Source organism: Trichophyton benhamiae, assembly GCF_000151125.1.
Source record: "Trichophyton benhamiae CBS 112371 chromosome Unknown contig00142.0, whole genome shotgun sequence".
In the NCBI taxonomy this organism is placed as follows: domain Eukaryota; kingdom Fungi; phylum Ascomycota; class Eurotiomycetes; order Onygenales; family Arthrodermataceae; genus Trichophyton; species Trichophyton benhamiae.
This window is the reverse complement of record NW_003315099.1, coordinates 324,770-343,583: the sequence shown is the minus strand read 5'-3', so window position 1 is coordinate 343,583 and position 18,814 is coordinate 324,770. Positions and strand designations below refer to the sequence as shown.

The following is an 18,814-nucleotide window of genomic DNA, read 5'->3' as shown; positions in this document are numbered from 1 at the left end:
CCCAGACCCGACGCTCAAGACTGTAAGGACGCTCCCCGGCCCTCCAGCTGCCCCCTCTGCCGGAGACGGGCCTCTCTTTTCGCCCCCTGCATCCGCTGATATATGCGTTATGTAACTGCTAGGTGACCACCCGCCTGGCGAAAGGCGCTGCTCGGTCTACACTCGGATGTGAAACCCAGACACACAAGGGAAAGAAGAAAAGAAACAAAAAAAAAATACTTCACCGATTCCAGAGCTGCCACTGGTTAGTGGGCAGCTCACCTTCACCACGCCTTCATCAAAGCGACGCAAGGTTGCCGCAGAGCTTCGCAAAGCTGGAGGCAACAAGGGCTTATACTTCCTCAAAACCTCCCCTCCCCGGAAACCAAAGATAGGAAAACGGTACGGCCAGTCTTCGTCTACGTCTGCCCTGTCTGCACTGCCGCAGCGTGGCTTCTTCACCGAGCCGTCCTCGCCCTCCTCGCCGAGACTGTCGCCCGCCCGGTCCCTGCAGGTAGACTCCTCGCACGGAAGCGCAAACGAACAGTCGTCCACCGAAGACTGGAGATCGACCACTGCAACGAGCTCTCCGACCGTTACGGACGGCGAGTCGACCCAAGACACTACCTGTTGGCCCATGTCATCGTCTAATAACAACAACCGAGCGGCCGGCCAGTCCGCCGCTGCCGCCAGTGATCCCCCGAAGGAGGATGTTTCCATGGTAGACAGCAACAGCAGCAGTGTTGGTGGTTCTCTAGACAACGGCAACTCTCACACTGCTCCACCGGCCATCAAGAGACCGGCTGCCGAGATGGGCTGTGACGAACACGATACCGTGATGCAGACTGATTCCCCTTCGTTAGGCTCTCAGGAAGAGGCCGAAAAGAGCAGTAACAAGGCAGCAGGAAGCAAGAAGCAGGCCGAGCGTCTGAATCGGCACCAGCGTGATGCCTCCGTTGACATGGTTGGAAAGGAGACTGAGTCCGAGACATCCAAGGGAGGCCGAAAGCACGCTTCCGAAACCAGCAGTTCTGGAACTGATCCGACCATCTACACCCCGTCATCCAGCAGCGGGCAAACCCATGCTTCCCACGACGATAACCCCTCTATCGACGAGCAAGTCGCCCAGGTCATGCAGTTGATGCAGCAGAGCCCCACCGACAAGCAAAAGGGCTACATTGTTTCTGCTACCTGGCTGAAGAGGGTTCTCTCCAGAAGCTCTACCCATCCACGGCCAGATAAAGCGGACAAGTTGGCTGCTGAGGGAGAGATTGGACCCGTTGACAACTCAGACCTTGTCCTCGTTACTGATCCGGACACCATCTTCAACGATGAAGCGGGCGAGCCATTCGTCCCCATGCGTCCGGGCCTGCAGATGGGCGAGGACTACGAGATCTTGCCAGAGGAAGCTTGGAACCTGGTGATGAAATGGTACGGCCTATCGAACCAGTCCCCCGCCATCGTTCGATACGCACACAACACCAACACCGAGGGAGACATGGAGCACATCCAGTACGAGCTCAATCCTCCCATTTTCTCCATCTTGAAACTGTCTCCAAACCCGTCCGAGGCAGAGAAGTCCAAACCTCCCGTCAGATTCTTGGCCAGCAGACATACCCCTTTCCAGCAATGGCTCAAGACCGCAAAGACCCTGGCATCCATCAATATGTCCACCAAGACTCGGGTCTGGAGAATCCTAGAAGGACTCGGTAGTTCCGCCAACGTAACTCCGGCTGCGTCAAGAAGTGCGTCCCCAGCACCGGGAACTACCGTCTCGACAAAGATTCCCACCTCCATCTCCCTGGGCCTGGAAGCGTTCGTGGGTCTGACTGAGGGATCCCAGCGAGAGCTTGTGGATGTCCAAGACCATACTGCAAATACAAAGTACAACGGCAGAGCGTCTATTCATGTTATCGGTCTAGGAAGCGACAACGTTATCGTCCTGGAGGAGCAAGTTGGCGGTCCAGCAGGCGGAGAATGGCTGTCCGAAACAACTAAGTCGAGCACCAACCTGACCGTCGGAGCTGGCACCAAAGCCAATGTCCAAAACAGGCTGAAAAACAAAAGCTCCTCGGGCAGCGGACGGACATCGCCTGCTCCTTCAATCGTCACCCGAGGACGACGGCGCAAGGACGGCAAAGCTCGAGGAGTGACCGGACTAAGCAACCTGGGCAATACATGCTACATGAACTCGGCGCTTCAGTGTGTCCGCAGTGTCGAGGAGCTGTCTCATTACTTTTTGAGTAGGTTTACTTAACATAAAAAAGATAACAAAAAAACCCCTGCAATGTTCTCTACTGACTAGATGTAGTGGGCGAGTATAAGAAGGACCTGAACCCGAACAACCCCTTGTCTCACAACGGGGATGTCGCCAAGGCGTATGCAAATCTGCTGCATCAGATATTTGACGTTCAGGGATCGGCTTCGTTTGCTCCCCGGAACTTCAAGGTTACCATTGGCAGATACGGCCCTTCGTTCTCTGGCTATGGACAGCAGGACTCCCAGGAATTCCTGCTCTTCCTCCTGGACGGGCTGCAGGAGGATTTGAACCGTATCCAAAAGAAACCATACATTGAGAAGCCTGATTCCACCGACGAGATGGTCCATGATAAAGTGGCACTCCAGCGCTTTGCGGACCGCTGTTGGGAGATCTACAAGGCCAGGAATGACAGTGTGATTACTGATCTGTTTTCGGGGATGTACAAGTCCACTGTGGTGTGTCCAGAGTGCGACAAGGTCAGCATCATCTTTGACCCGTTCAACAACCTGACGCTGCAGATTCCGATTGAGAATAGCTGGAGCCACAAGATCATGTTCTTCCCGCTGCACAAGCCACCGGTGAACATCGACGTGGACATTGACAAGAACTCGGGCATCAAGGCGGTAAAGCAGTTCATTGCAAAGAAGATGAACGTGAACGCTGACAGGCTGGTGATGGCCGAGATCTACAAGCACAAGTTCTACAAGCTGTTTGACCACAGCCAGAGCATCGCCGACCACCAGATCAGCGAAGGGGACACTATTGCCATGTACGAACTTGACAGTGTGCCGACAAGTTACAACCCGGAGAAGCCACGGCGCTTCCGCTTCTCGTCTGAGGAGCCTGCAGTCGGGTTCAACTCGCCCAAGGCAGACCGGATGCTGGTACCAATCTACAATCGCGGCCGGGTGCGTCGCGGGTACGGCCAGATGCAGCGGGGGTTATTTGGCGTGCCGATGTACGTTGTGATTTCACGTGAGGAAGCGTATGACTACGATGCGGTGCTGCGACGGATCCTCGCACGGGTGGCCAACCTGACGACGCGTGACATTCTGCGAGAAGATGACGGGCTGGGCGTGACGAGGGCGCAGCAGCAGGCCGGGGAAGACTCTGACACTGTTGTGATGAACGAGGACGACACGCAGGCATACGGGCAGACGATCAAGGCCAGTTCCGTGGAGGGAGAAGATGGGCTGGTGGATGTGTCGATGCGAGATGCCGATCAAGACGAGGCTACTGCAGCAAGATGCAACAACAATAACAACGATAATAGTGACAACAAAGGAGGAGATGATGAAGAGCTTGCACCCGTTCTAAGGCCCGGAAGCTTCATCCCGCCGATGCTCCGCAATCTGTTTGATGTGCGGTACATTGCCACGAACGACAGCGAGCCGACTGGCTTCTCGATCATCAACGAGGCCCGCGAGTACCCCTTGATGCTGTCCCGCGTGCCCGACGGGAAGAGCAGCAGTAGCAGCGGCAGCAGCAGCAACAACGGTGGTGGCGGTGGAGCAAGCAAGATGGTGTTTGGACGACGGGCAGACGCGGAGAGCGTGGCCAGCAGCGACGATGAGCTAAGCGGGCCTGCACAACCCGTGAACGTGATGCGGACACGGGCAGCGGCTGCGGCAGACGACGAGATGTCGACCAACTCGAGCTCTGCGGAGACCAAGGACGACAGCGGGTCGGAGACGGACTCTGACCGGATGGCCGGTGCAACGAGCCTGCTGCGGTCCGGCAAGGCACGCAGCAGCAGCAGCAAGCAGAAGCCGGCCAAGAAGCCAGTGCAGCGACGGCTACCGTACGTCAAGCCGGGCGACGTGATTGTGCTCGACTGGAACGAGGAGACGTACGACGGGGTGTTTGGCGACGAGGACGAGCTGTACGGCGACAACGATGAAGGAGGGGATGGTGGGCTGCGCGGACGACCGACGTGGACGAACGTGTCGGATGTGGTCGACCCGGAGGTGACGAGCAAGCGGCAGCTGCGGTCGCGCAAGAAGAGGCGCGGGATCACGCTGGACGAGTGCCTGGACGAGTTTGGGCGGGAGGAGATCCTGTCGGAGAACGATGCGTGGTACTGTCCGCGGTGCAAGGAGCACCGGCGGGCGAGCAAGAAGTTTGAGCTGTGGAAGGCGCCGGACATTCTGGTGATGCATCTGAAGCGGTTCAGCGCCAACCGGATCTTCCGGGACAAGATTGACGCAGTGGTGGACTTCCCGCTGGAGCTGGACATGAGCGGACGGGTGCAGATGGTGGAGGAAGGGGAGAGCATGGTGTACGACCTGATTGCGGTGGACAACCACTACGGCGGCCTGGGCGGCGGCCACTACACTGCCTATGCCCGGAACTTTGTCGACGGCCTGTGGTACGAATTCAACGGTGAGTCTTGACTTTACTGTCTTATTCTACTTTACTATTTTGTATCTACTATATGTACTTGATGCTGACGTTGGTAGACTCCCACGTGACCATGAAGCGCGATCCGAGCAGCGTCGTGACAAGCGCCGCTTATTTGCTCTTTTACCGCCGGCGCTCGGACGTCCCGCTGGGCGGCTCCTTTTTGGCGCGGCTGACAGAGCAAGCGCACGACCGGGCCAGCGACGACTCCGGCAGCGAGAGCGGCTCAGGCAACGGAACCAGTGGAACCGGCGGCGGCAGTGGTGGCGGCGGCAGTGGTGGCGGCGGCAGTGGATCGGGGGAAGGCAAGCGCCTCGGTGGGCTCTCCCGCAATGGGTCGTCGGGCGCTTTACACGGAGCCGCAGCAACTCGCCAGTCGGGAGATGGTGGTTTGCCAACAGATGAAGAGGAGGAGGTGGACGTTGAAGGCAGTGGAGAAGTGGGTGAAGCCGGGCCTGATGATGAAGACGAAGAGGAGGAAGGGGACGAAGGGTTCAGCAGCGTGCGGTTCCACGCCGGGAGCGCGATGTACGCACAGCAGCCGAGCTGGTCGTACGACCGACTGGCCAACCACGGCTACGGCGAGGACGAGATACCGCGTGTCTTCCCTCCGCCGGGGTCCAGCTATGCGGACGATGGCGAGGGGGACGATGTGGCTAGCACGCAGGCGGAGAGGGGGGAAGGCGACCTGAGCGAGCTGGACCGGTCGTTTGAGCTGGACGCGGAGGGGGATGCCGATGCCGACGAGACGGGCATGGTATTCTCCAGTGTCCTAGACGAGGAACACGCACATGGTCATGGACATGGTCTTGGTCACGGTCTTGGTCACGGCAGCAGCCCTGCCATGCAGAATGAGTTTGACGACTGCCCAGCTGTGGTAGAGGTGCGAGTTGACGAGGAGTAGAAGTTATTACAAAGAAAAAAAAAGAAGAAGGATAAAACGTAAAAAGCAAGCCAGTCTACAGCATCATCATACATAGGCGTTAATGTTAGATTTCTACTTCACTCGGCTCGGGTATCTCTAAAGTATGGTCTCTAAAGTATGATCTCTAGTAAAGTACCTAGGTATAAGTCTGACCTCATCGACTGACCAGCCTCGGTGCCACCCCCTGACCTGCAGTAATACACATCAAGTCAATATCAAAAGTAATATCAAAGTAATACAAGTGGCCGGCTCAGCCCTGTGCGACCGACGCCCATCAAACTTTTCACTTTTCACTTTTTTCTTCCACTCTTTTCTTTTTCCACTCGACCAGTCACCAGTTCCATGTAAGGGGCAAACCGGATAAAAATTCTGATCCCAATAATTCATTAAATCCTAAAATAATAAAATTAATCCTTATCCACCTGCAGGGAGTAGTTACTAGGAGTCGTTACCAGCCTTGTCCCCAGCCCCATGCCCAGCCCAGCCCCAGCCCAGCCCATCCTTCAGTCCCCATAGATAGTCCCAGCCCAACACGAACCCCATGGGGTACGCAAAACAAAACACAGCAGTTGTATCTGTTAGCCTGCTGTCTGAGCGGCGTCTGGGCCATCGAGAGTCATCGTCTTGCCGGCAGCAAAGGTGAGAAAGGGAATCAGGGCCGAGAGCTTCTCTCTCTCCTGTCCTGTGGATGTCGTAGTAGTAGTAGAAGTAGTAGGTGTTGGCAGTGACGTGGGTACCGGCGTAGTGTCTGTCGACGACGGCTCATCCGGCACGCCAGGCGAGATCCTGATGCCTGACGAAGCTGTAGCTGTTTGTGTGTCTGTAGGAGAAGAAGAAGAAGAAGAGGGCGAGTGATGGTTGAATCCACCGAGAGCCACGACGCAGCTGAGGACGAGCAGGACGAGCAGGGCCAGCGTCAGGACGGCTATCAGGGCGTTGAGCAGGTCTACCGTCTTCTTATTCTTGTTATTGTTCTTCTTGTTCTCCTTATTCTTATGTTTCTTGTTGGCGATGGTTACTGTCTGTCCGGTGTGTGAGTCTGGCTGGTCTTCGGCGTTCCTGAGCAGGCCCGAGATGGAGGTCACTGTCGAGTCATTATTACTGTTGTTATTACCAGAGTTACTACCAGGGTTATTAGCAGTGTTCTTAGCAGTAGAAGTGTTGGTGAGAAAGGAAGGCAGGCGAAGATGCTGCAAGTCGCGCGAGTAGACGGAGGAGGCAGGACGGGCCATGATAGAAGAGGCAGCATAGCAGACAGCAGACAGCAGTAACAGCCTCTCTCTCTCCCTCTCTCTCCCTCTCTCTATCACTTATCACCACTATCTCCATCCCCTATTCACTCCCTCACTCCCTAACACTCCCACTGTCCACTCACTCTCACCCACTCCTATCTCTATCTCTCTATCTCTCCCAAGACATCCTCCTTCACCGCCACTCACTAGCTTCTTCTCCTGATCGTCCTTTTTTCCTTCTTCTCCTCTACTTTCAGTTACTTCTAGTGACTTTCATCTACTTTCTTCTACTTTCTTTTTACTTTCTTTTACTTTCTTCGTCTTCGAGTCTAAAAAGCGGCACGAGATGGCCTTCCTCTTCTGGTTTAGTCTATCTTGGCATCTGGGGTAACTTCCCTGCTTAGTCACTGCTTAGTCACTTCCTTAAAGAGGCAAGGACCCCTCTTTGCGGTGCGGCGGGCGGTGAGTTTTCTGCCGCGGGGTCACTCTCGGTCACTTTTAGTACCGTCTTGTCACTCCCTGTATCAATACATGACTAATCTCCCTCCCAGCCAATCAGAGCTCCAGTAACGCCCATCGCCCGGCGTAAAACCTTAAAGCTGCTCGCCCTGTGAAAATTTCAACAGCTGACATAAGCAGCCGCCGAGGGTGAAAATTTTTTCTTCGTCTTTTTTCCTGCAGTTAAAAAGCGACTTCGACCTCGACTTCACCTTCGACATCACAACTTCAACAACTTCACTCTCTTTACCCTCTACTCTCCTCTCTAGAACCATCTCTACTCTCTTCTATATTCTCTAGATACGCTCTAGATTCACATCTCCGTCTATCCCGTGTATAGACTGGGCAGCCGTCTCAGCTGCCGGGACCTGGTCATCACCACGTCGTCCCCGACTCCCACTTCACCACCACCACAACCACCACCACCAGCTTCAGCTTCAGCTTCAGCGTCCACCATGCCTGCAGTCGCCGTTGCAGACTCGACGCCCGCTCAGTCGGCCAAAGAGGCCGCCAAGTCGGTTGCCGTCCTCGACGAGCTGCTCAAGAGCCTCTCGCTCTCCAAGTCCGCCGACGAGGCCAAGGCCGCTGCCGCCAACATCGCCTCTCTCCTCAACGGGCCTACCGAGGAGCATGTCGTCCCAGCTAGGTATGTTCACTCAAACCACAGGTCATAGATTCAGTACTGACAAAGATATAGGGCCGTCGAGAGCTTGAAGAAGCAGCTCGGGAACAAGAAAGATACCCAGGCCCGCGAAAAGGCGCTGGACGCCATCCTCGCCATCGCACAGCACTCCTCCGTCTCCCCGGCCATGGAGCCCTACATCCTCGCCCTGCTGGGGCCCACCCTCGCAGCCGTCAGCGACAAGATGAACTCCGTCAAGGAGCTGGCCCAGCAGGCCGCTCTCGCCATCGTCAAGTCCATCAACGCCAACGCCGTCAAGGCAGCCCTGCCCGCCATCGTCAAGTCCATCCTGACCGCCCAGAAGTGGGCCGAGAAGATGACCGGCCTCGCCTGTATCGAGGCCCTCGTCGAGTCTGCTCCCACCCAGCTCGCCACCCGTGTCCCCGACCTCATTCCCGTCGTCTCAGAGTCCATGTGGGACACCAAGCCCGAGGTCAAGAAGGCCGCTTACGCCACCATGGAGAAGGTCTGCGCCCTCATCTCCAACAAGGATATCGAGCGCTTCATCCCTGAGCTCATCAAGTGTATCGCCAAGCCGGAGAACGTCCCCGAGACCGTTCACCTGCTCGGTGCTACCACTTTCGTCACCGACGTCCACGAGCCTACCTTGGCCATCATGGTCCCCTTGCTCGACCGTGGTCTGGCCGAGCGTGAGACCGCCATCAAGCGTAAATCTGCCGTCATCGTCGACAACATGTGCAAGCTCGTCGAGGACCCCCAGATCGTCGCTGCTTTCTTGCCAAAACTCATGCCCGCCCTCAACAAGAACTACGACACCCTCGCCGACCCCGAGGCCCGTGAGAAGACCAAGCAGGGTCTCGACACCTTGATCCGTGTCGGTGCCGTCGTCGATGGCAAGATCCCAGAGGTCTCCAAGGCCGGTGACATCGAGACCGTCGCCGCCATCCTCCGTGAGCTGCTCGAGCCCAAGTACAAGGCCCAGATCGAGCCTGCTGCTGCCACCATCGAGTACATCGCCGCTATTGCCGGCCAGCTCATCGATGAAAAGGTCGTCGACGTGGCCGACTGGACCGAGAACATCCTCGCCTACCTGACCGTCATCGTCGGTGAGGAAGAGGCCCGCTCCATGGCCGACAACCTCCGCAAGCGTGCCTCTCCCGCCGCCGCTGCTGAGGCTGAGGTCGAACCCGATGAGGAAGAAGGTGAGGATCTCTGCAACTGCACCTTCAACCTCGCCTACGGAGCCAAGATCCTTCTCAACCAGACCCACCTCCGTCTTAAGCGCGGCCAGCGCTACGGTCTCCTGGGCCCCAACGGCTCTGGCAAGTCCACCCTCATGCGTGCCATCAACAACGAGCAGGTCGAGGGCTTCCCCAAGAAGGACGAGGTCAAGACCGTCTTCGTCGAGCACGACCTCGACGCCGCCGATACCGAGCAGACCGTCATCGGCTGGACCGAGAAGAAGCTCCGCGATGTCGGCATCACCACCGAGCTCTCCGCCATCCAGGAGCAGCTCGTCGAGTTCGGCTTCGTCCGTGAGCAGCTCGAGAGCCCCATCACCTCTCTCTCTGGTGGTTGGAAGATGAAGCTCGCCCTCGCCCGTGCCGTCTTCGAGAAGCCAGACATCCTCCTGCTCGACGAGCCCACCAACCATCTCGACGTCAAGAACGTCGCCTGGCTCGAGCAGTACCTCGTCAACTCCCCCTGCACATCCATCATCGTCTCCCACGACTCCAAGTTCCTCAACAACGTCATCCAGCACGTCATCCTCTACGACCGCTTCAAGCTCCGCCGCTACCGTGGTGACCTCACCGCCCTCGTCAAGCGTGTCCCCTCGGCCCGCTCCTACTTCGAGCTCGGAGCCTCCGAGATGGAGTTCAAGTTCCCCGAGCCTGGCTTCCTCGAGGGTGTCAAGACTAAGGCCAAGGCCATCGTCCGTGTCAACAAGATGTCCTTCCAGTACCCAGGCACCTCCAAGCCCCAGATCAGCGACATCACCTTCCAGTGCTCGCTCGGCTCCCGTATCGCTGTCATCGGCCCCAACGGTGCCGGCAAGTCTACTCTCGTCAACGTCCTGACCGGTGAGCTCATCCCCACCACCGGTGAGGTCTACCAGCACGAGAACATCCGTATCGCCTACATCAAGCAGCACGCCTTCGCCCACATCGATAACCATCTCGACAAGACCCCCTCCGAGTACATCCAGTGGCGTTTCGCCACCGGTGAGGATCGCGAAACCATGGACCGCGCCAACAAGATCGTCACCGACGAGGACGAGAAGGCCATGGACAAGATCTACCGCATCGACGGCACCCAGCGTCGTGTCATCGGCATCCACTCCCGCCGTAAGTTCAAGAACTCCTACGAGTACGAGTGCTCCTTCACCCTCGGTGAGAACGTCGGCATGAAGAACGAGAAGTGGACTCCCATGATGACTGCCGACAACGCCTGGATCCCCCGTAACGAGATCCTCGCATCCCACGCCAAGATGGTTGCCGAAGTCGACCAGAAGGAGGCCCTCGCCTCCGGTCAGTTCCGCCCCCTCGTCCGCAAGGAGATCGAGACCCACTGCAGCTTCTTCGGCCTCGACGCCGAACTCGTCTCCCACTCGCGCATGCGCGGTCTCTCTGGCGGTCAGCGTGTCAAGGTCGTCCTCGCTGCCTGCTCCTGGCAGCGTCCTCACTTGATCGTCCTCGACGAGCCAACCAACTACCTTGACCGTGACTCTCTCGGTGCCCTCTCCAAGGCCCTCAAGTCCTTCGAAGGTGGTGTCATCATCATCACCCACTCCAAGGAATTCACTGAGAACCTCACCAACGAAGTCTGGGCCGTCGTCGACGGCAAGATGACCCCCTCCGGCCACAACTGGGTTCAGGGTCAGGGTTCCGGCCCCCGTCTCACCGACAAGGGTGACGACGAGGAAGAGAAGTTCGACGCCATGGGCAACAAGATTGCCGCCACCAAGAAGGCTAAGAAGCTCACTTCCTCTGAACTCCGCAAGAAGAAGAAGGACCGCATGGCCCGCCGCAAGAGAGGCGAGGAGGTCTTCAGCGACGAGGACGACGAGTAAAGAAAAGTTCCATCTCTATTGTTTCCTGCATATCATAGACGGTCGGAGGCGATACTCTACACACACCCACACCCAAAAAAAGAAAGGAGCGTGATAGAAAAAGTTCTTTTTTTTTTTTTCCTCTTCTCTTCATGTCGATGATTGACTTTGATTTTCTTTTTCTCCTTCCTCATGTCACGGTTTAATGCTTGCATCATGTCCCACCCCCTTTTCCCTCCGCACTAATCGATCGTCACTTTCTTGCTCTTTGAAAAAACTTGCTCTTTTACCCGGCGTCATTGGATGGATGCGGATGGGATTCTATTTCATGTTTTCTCTTTTGATGTCTCCTTTTTCTTTGACTGATGAGATTAATTCTTTTTTTTTTCTTTGATTACTTCAAACTTCCTTTTCATAGAAGAAAATTAAACGAACAATTTCATATTTCATTTTATCTCTTTCTTTTCCTACTTGCAATCTTCTATTTTCCTACCTTTCTTGTCTCGTGGGTGGGGTGATGACTGACTAGATTGGACTCTAGAGGATAGAGATAGACGACCGAGATAGACGACCGAGTGGATAGAGATAGATAGTCTTTACAGAGAATGCACTTGATTGTTGTTTTCATTCTACCTGATTCTACACTTGATGTTCTTATGTAGTTCGCTATCAATCTTATCAATCAGTGGGGCTCAACTGAAAACCCTAAAACTCTAAATTTTCATCTCTCCTCGAGCTCATCAACATCACCAAATAATCCACAGAAACATACACACGCACACACACACTCTCTCTCTCATGGAATAACAGCCATATAAATATACAGCCAGCTTAGCTCCTTGAACTAAGCACTATGGCGCCCTCCCTGCCGGCAACATACGATACCCTCTTCTCACCCCGCGCCGAAAATGCCCCGCGACCAGCCTACGACTCCCTGCATCCCACGGAGCAAGACTGCATAGCCATTCTCTCCCACCCGTTCGCGCAGAGTATAACATGCCATGACGCACCGGATGAACAGGCCAAGTTCGTAGCCGACAACACCTCGTTCGCGAAGCTGGTGTCAGACCGCATCTCAGCCCTAGTCAACGACCCCGCAAGCAGGTCGAGAGCACTTCACACAGCCTACGCAGCGCTATATGCGTTCCTACAGTCAAACGTCACGGGTCCACCACTGAATGGTGGGGCGGGAATCAGCATTCTACCCAAGCTAGGTTCGGCCAGTGCGTTACGGGAGGGCATGATTCGCGAGCTCTCCGTGGACGGAGAAGCAGTATACAAGCGCATTCCGGCCGTGGAGCTGTTCGTCCTTGCAAAGTCGATATTCAATCATTCGGCTATTGTGCCTGAACAGATAGAGCATGGAGACGACATATTGGGTCTCACAGGGCGCATGCGAGTGAACTTCATGCATCAGAAGATGCTGGGTGAGAACGCTGATGGGTTGTGGGCTGATATAAGTGCCGACATTGAACGGGTTGCAAGGATAGTGCTGGACGGACCTGCTGGGAATGCGGATGTGAGTGTGGGCGAGAAAGTGCGGTTCATGCTTGAGCGCGCAGTGATGTATACCCACCACGGGCTCGATGGGAAAGCGAGAGAAGACCTCTTACGCGCCGCGGGTGTGAACGGGTTTGAATTCGCGTTGACGGGCAAGTTAGGCCGTCGCACCAAGTTCCAGGACAGGGATATAAGTCAGCTTGTTGTTTTGGCCAGAAGCAAGGACACTGATACGCACGATTCAAGCGAGGCTGGGAAGGCGAAAGGTGGTGAAGCAGTTGAGCCGAAGAACCTTGAGCTCAACGACGATACGCTTCTGGAGTCCATTGCATTTAAGCAAGATACCACTGCCTCCGTGGATGTCAAAGATAGCTCCAACCTACCAGCCAGCCTGGCCTCTCTAGACGCCGCAAACCAACCTCGCCTCAACCCTCTGGACTCCATCATCTTGCTCTCCCTCGCATCCGCAATCACAAACACTTCCCCTGAAGACGGCCTGACTCGTGAAGAAACCATCCCCTATGCCGTACGAGTTCTTGAAGGCGGCAGTTCAAACTGGCAGGTTTACTCGCAGGCTCTACTCGTTCGGTCCAGGATAGAAGGGTATCGTACCCGAACCGTTGAGCGTTCTGTACTTCAGCTCCAGGCGCTGGTCGACCAAGTCATCGCCGACACAGCAAGTGATACCCCTACTCCCGCCGTATCAGGAGAAACCGCAGAACCATCCACGCAGCAGCCAACCACCTTCTTACCTCGACCAGAGGCGTCTGAGTCTGCCCCCGCAGCCGAAAGACTGCAGTATATCTGGCTCCTCAACTTTTCTACCCGCTGGAACCTGGAGTCCGAACTGGCGCAGCGATGGGTCGGTCTCGGCGCCCTTCGCACAGCGCTAGATATCTACGAACGGCTACAAATGTGGGCTGAAGCCGCGCTCTGCTATGCCGCGACTGACAGAGAAGAAACTGCCAAACTCATGCTCAGGAAACAGCTTTACCAACGCACCAACCCGGATTCCACAGGGGACGATGACACATGGCAAGGTGCGGAGCTATCTACGTTACCGCCAGACGCACCACGACTGTTCTGCATACTCGGAGACATCGACCGCGATGCAGCGATGTACGAGCGAGCCTGGACAGTATCCAATAAGCGGTATGCACGCGCCCAACGCTCGCTGGCTAGACTGTACATGCAGGAAAAGCCACCGAACCTAGTCAAGGCGGAAGAAGCGTACAAGCTCAGTCTGGCGGTGACCAGGCTCAACCATGCATCCTGGTTTGCTATTGGGTGTATCCAGCTCGAGCTCGAGAAGTGGGAAGATGCAATTGATTCGTTCACAAGGACAGTTCAGCTGGAGGAGACGGATGCAGAGGCTTGGAGTAACCTTGCCGTGGCGCTGTTGAACGCACCGCCCCGAACATCAACCGCCTCGGCACTACGGGATATCCCTCGTCCCAAACCACTAGATGACGAAGAGCAAGAGGGGCAGGAAAGTCATGAAGAATTAGATATATACAAACAGAAGCGGGATGCTCTTGCCGCACTTCACAGGGCAGCTAGATTCAAACATACCGACCACCGAATATGGGATAACATTCTCACTGTTGGCGCCTCCATACCCCCTCCATCCACTCCGTTCCGTGACGTACTCCTTGCTCAAACACGCCTGATTGAGCTCCGTGGTGAAAAGGACGGCGAGAAATGCCTGGACATCCCTGTCCTAACGGCTCTGGTCAAGACTCTGACCACCCCGCGAGAAGGAAGCAGTATATCAATCGCCTATGATCCAGCGGCTATTAGACCAGGCTCCATACACGCAAAGCTACTCCGACTATTCGACGAGAACATAATACCCCTCATCACCCACTCTCCCGAACTATGGCTTCTAGTCGCCGATCTCGAGAAATGGCGTGGTCGACCTTCCCAGGCTCTGGCTGCTCATGAAAAGGCATGGCGCGCTACCACCGCCTCCTGTGCACAGGGAGCATACCAGATGGGCGAAGAGGATAAATGGAACGACATTGTCAAAGCTACTGAAACGCTCGTTCGAAAAGGGTATGCCGTTTACGGGGGAATGGACAAGGAAACCGAGGACGGGTCTAAGGCAGACGAACCCGAACTCGTCGCTAAGGACTGGAGATTCAAATCCCGCAGCGCCGTTAGAGGGATACTAGGTAAGGGCAAGGCATTCTGGGACGGCACCGAAGGATGGAGCAGACTTGATACCCTGCTGAAGGAAGTCAGCGGCAATTAACTACACCAAAACATAGATCTAGACAAACACACATACATGAATCAAAAACAAAAAAGAGACCAAAAACGACATAACATAACTACCTCCCCCGTCACTTTCTATACCACATCCTCGTCGTCCTCTGTCTCGCAATCTTCTTCTTCAGCTGCAAAATCCCATACAGAAACGCTTCTGCCGTCGGCGGACACCCGGGCACATACACATCCACAGGAACTAACCTATCCACCCCTCGAACCACACTATAGCTATAATGATAATACCCTCCCCCATTCGCGCAGCTGCCCATACTAATCACCCACTTCGGGTCCGGCATCTGGTCGTATAGCAGTCTCAGGGCCGGACCCATCTTGTTGGTCACCGTGCCCGAAACAATAAGCACATCTGCCTGGCGTGGCGAGGCACGGTAAATTATACCCATACGATCCAAGTCGTAGCGGGGCATGGAGACGGCCATCATTTCTACGCCGCAGCATGCGAGACCGAAGGTCAGTGGCCATAACGAGCCTTGACGGGCCCAGTTGGCCACTTGGTCGAACTTGGTTCTGGGTGTGTTATGTTAGCTGTGTGTGTGCGTGTATGGATGTGGGTAGTGGTTTAATGCGCACAGTATATGCCTGAGAGGTGTAGGCTCTTCTCCCTGGCTGGGTAAAGGGACTTCCAGCCTTTTAGGGCGGGCTAGCATAGCCCTTGGGGTGGTTTCATTTGTCCGTCGGCCGGTGGTAGTTGGCGTTGTAGAGGCCCTCCTGACCTTCACGACCACGAGGGAAACACATTGAGATTGAAAGACGATTTAACGCCCGGTATATCTGGAGAGGGCTATATATCATCACCTCGAGCCGTCAGTAAGGCTAAACACAAATCTCAAGACGTCGAAGTCGTCTTGACCAATTTTTGAGAAAGGGGGGTACTAACCTTGTGCCTTTATGAACGGCCGTATAGTAGACTTCATGGTTATGTATCAACCGACCTTTCAATGAAGAGAAATGCCTGCAATGGCGCCGTACAGTTGTCACAAACATGATGAGAAAATCCTTCTCTCCTGCTGCGCTCACGTATATACATAGAATGCCTCGCAACCATTACCGAATATAGTAATCTTTGCGTATTCTCGGCGTGTCGGGAGAAGTCGGAACCGATACAACAGCTTTCAGTCAAGGGATTGTAGGCGGGAGAGTCGCGTATATGGGACTATCGGACGCTGTTTACGCCGTCCGATCAGCCTCTCTATCCATCTGTGGTTAGTTAAGGTGACCGATCCGCCGATGAAAAGTGCGGAGAGCCGTCTTGGCTATGTAGTTATATACTTGGGCCACAGAGGATCAAGATATTACAAAACACGAGTACCGCCATCAATAGCCTGTGAATTGGAAGCCATACTGTCATAACTAAAATATAGCCTGGCTATAAAAAAAGCTCGTATCAAGAAAGAATCCCAATTTTAATATCCAAAAACCCAAATGGTCAATTATCGCCAAAGTTCTCGTCCTTTTCTGCCCGCCATAGGATAAAGCACAGGGTTACTGCTGACTTTATCCCGGCAGCTAGCCACAATGAAGCAGATAAGCCGCTTACTTTTGACAGGCCGCCGGAAAGCATGGCACCAGAGAAGGCAGCTAGCAAGGTCAATAGGCGCCTGGTGCGGAAGTCCGTTAGTTTCCATCGTGGGCGGATGCTAAATAGCTTCTTATCCATGAGTAAGTCGCAGAGGAGTGTCGTCAGGACAACAGTTGGTATCTCGTCGATACCGAGCAATCGTGAAGTAACTATCTGGCCGGCGGCCTGGAAGGCTAGTATGCTGATGGGTAATACCTGGATCCAGTGGACTCCGCGGGTGGAAACTTCGATACTTGAGTCCACTACACCTGTCTCTACCAGGATGCTAGAGACGAGGATTGCAGTGGTCTGAAGGGCAAATGACGCCACTAGTGTTGATCGTCGAAGCGGCCGTAGAAAGGTAGAAGCATATCTAAAGAAAAGGACTCCGATGGCAAAGGATCCGATGGCAATCAGGGACTTAGCCCATCTGTTTGGGGGTGTGGGCGGTTGACCAGAGACGCCTAAAGCAAGGAACACAACATTCCCTAGATTCAACCGGTCAGCATGATTATTACCTAGAAATAAGTCAAAAGGGGGAAGAGTTTACCTGTCTGCATGTTTGCAAAGCTGCCCCAGGCATTAAAGGCGGCACTATCAATAACGCCAGAGATAAACGCACATGCTATCAATAGTATCTCGGTGCCAGCTTTATTTATATCTCTCTTGAAATGTTGTACTATTCCTCCCCCTGATGTCGACGAACCCTCAATGTCATCCGCCCAGCCAGTGATCATAGTCAAGGACGAGTTCCCGGACGGGATCGGCCCAGGGCGCACTCTGGGAGCTGAGGACCGTAGAGCTCGTTCAACATCCTCATCGAAAGTCTTCTCGTTTATCTTGGCTGGGACGGGAAGGACTGTAACCTCCACCGGAGTAGAGGCGGTGTCAAATCTCACGGATTGTTCTGTTGTCTTTGACATATTGATATAAGTAATGATAAGGGAGATGTTATGGTGATATAAAAAGGGATCGTCTCAATGAACAAAGAGAACTGGGGTTCTGAGTACTTGGCCAGCAGTCCTCAGTCTGTAGCAGGCAGTCTGATACATTCTATTTTCCAAGGAGATCCCCCCATTAACCAAGACACCAAGGGGCTCCACTTATATATATATATCAATATTGGCATACTCAAGAGAGCCAGTTCCGAAAAGGTTCATCCTAGGCTTTGACGACGAAGAAGAAAGAAGCTCCTTCCCGGGCTTAGGCAATCGAATCTGAAACCCGCCAATTCTCCAAACGGAAAGAACAAGGACGAGCCAACGGAGCGGAAGGGCGGACCAACTGAAATCGCTCCTGGATGGGCCAAGAAGTGCTTGAGTCGAAGCCACGCGGGTTAAGGGGCTGCAGCGTGATAGGCATTCTCGGACTCCCACCATGCTGGGAGCGTTCTGTCGACCATGTGGCTGAATGAGAATACGATGACTGATAACTAGTCCAGGTTCAGCAGAGCGCAGAAACTGATAGACAGGAGGCAGACTGAAGCTGTCCTCTGTCACAAATAAGCACAGAGGAGGAAGACGTGCGTCATGTCTATGACGCTGATTTCAAAGCATCCTTGGTTGCAAGTAACTGCAAAGAATTGACAAAGGGTATAGTTAGTTAAGGTTCGTCTTGGCTCCCGAGTCCATAACCAACTCCCGGAATATTACAAGTAGGCAGTGATATGGATCAGATCCGACTAGGACTTGATTACCAACGCCTGGAGCTGGAAGATGAGATCTCAGCCCAACTGATAACTAAGCAGATCAACACCCGCCAAGCACTGGGCGAGAACGCGCGGATAAGCCACCACCGTCGATTTAAGATTAGAGGTGCCTAGCCTCTGCTTCCAACCCCACGGCGTGGGCTGGGTGCGTGGTTCGGAAGGAAAAAACTGACAGGTTCGGTGGCTGGATGTTGGGCGAGAATCGGGAGTACAAGCGCGACAGGGACCCATGACTCAAGGAAGGAGAGACAATCGTTCCTGAGCAGCCTAAGGGGCTCCCGAAGCTGAGAAAGCCGTACTCCTTAAACCACGTTGGCCTGAGGTTTGTCCTGGCGGTGTAACCGCTTCTCAGCGTGAGAATGGGCGCGAAAACGACAGCTTTGTTGGCCTGCCAATGAGAGGGCTTCAGGGCCTCAAGGGGCCAAGGGCCAAGCTAGCATTGAGAGCGGTGGGAAGAAGCATCATCCCAAGGGCTATTCCGCCAAGGGTACGGAGTAGCACAGAAGGGATCTTTGGCGTTCCCTCCGCTGAAACGGATGACCCAGCCGGAAGCTGTAAATAGAAACTGCCGGGGGAGTAAATGGTATCAGAGAGATGAAACACGATAGTTAAGTTAGCTGAGTCATTCCACATCACGTATGCTGCTATAGTGGTAGTGTGAGCTGGAGAATGGCAACACAAGTGAACATAAACACGAAGGAGGAAGGGGAGCAGCACAGGAGGAAGAAACGGATCGTATACGCGATAACAGTAACGATCATTAATCATAACAA

General features: G+C 54.5%; 5 protein-coding genes across 5 annotated transcripts; 3 read left to right on the top strand and 2 right to left on the bottom strand.

Annotated features, from left to right (window-relative positions):
• Positions 1-102: 102 nt before the first annotated feature.
• Positions 103-5,543, top strand: ARB_00683 (ubiquitin C-terminal hydrolase, putative; the record flags this gene model as incomplete). Its single annotated transcript, XM_003013092.1, has 4 exons — positions 103-106; positions 180-2,222; positions 2,291-4,621; positions 4,819-5,543. 4 exons carry the CDS (start codon positions 103-105, stop codon positions 5,541-5,543), a joined length of 5,103 nt encoding a protein of 1,700 aa, XP_003013138.1.
• A 599-nt stretch (positions 5,544-6,142) lies between these two features.
• ARB_00682 (uncharacterized protein) lies at positions 6,143-6,796 on the bottom strand (the record flags this gene model as incomplete). Its single annotated transcript, XM_003013091.1, has 1 exon — positions 6,143-6,796. One exon carries the CDS (start codon positions 6,794-6,796, stop codon positions 6,143-6,145), a length of 654 nt encoding a protein of 217 aa, XP_003013137.1.
• Positions 6,797-7,749: 953 nt separating this feature from the next.
• ARB_00681 (uncharacterized protein) lies at positions 7,750-11,007 on the top strand (the record flags this gene model as incomplete). Its single annotated transcript, XM_003013090.1, has 2 exons — positions 7,750-7,940; positions 7,992-11,007. The coding sequence occupies 2 exons, from the start codon at positions 7,750-7,752 to the stop codon at positions 11,005-11,007; spliced, it is 3,207 nt and encodes a 1,068-aa protein (XP_003013136.1).
• Positions 11,008-11,839: 832 nt separating this feature from the next.
• ARB_00680 (uncharacterized protein) lies at positions 11,840-14,740 on the top strand (the record flags this gene model as incomplete). The annotated part of the gene is made up of 1 exon (XM_003013089.1): positions 11,840-14,740. The coding sequence occupies one exon, from the start codon at positions 11,840-11,842 to the stop codon at positions 14,738-14,740; it is 2,901 nt and encodes a 966-aa protein (XP_003013135.1).
• Positions 14,741-16,201: 1,461 nt separating this feature from the next.
• ARB_00679 (uncharacterized protein) lies at positions 16,202-17,256 on the bottom strand (the record flags this gene model as incomplete). The annotated part of the gene is made up of 2 exons (XM_003013088.1): positions 16,202-16,821; positions 16,884-17,256. 2 exons carry the CDS (start codon positions 17,254-17,256, stop codon positions 16,202-16,204), a joined length of 993 nt encoding a protein of 330 aa, XP_003013134.1.
• Between the last annotated feature and the right edge of the window lie 1,558 nt (positions 17,257-18,814).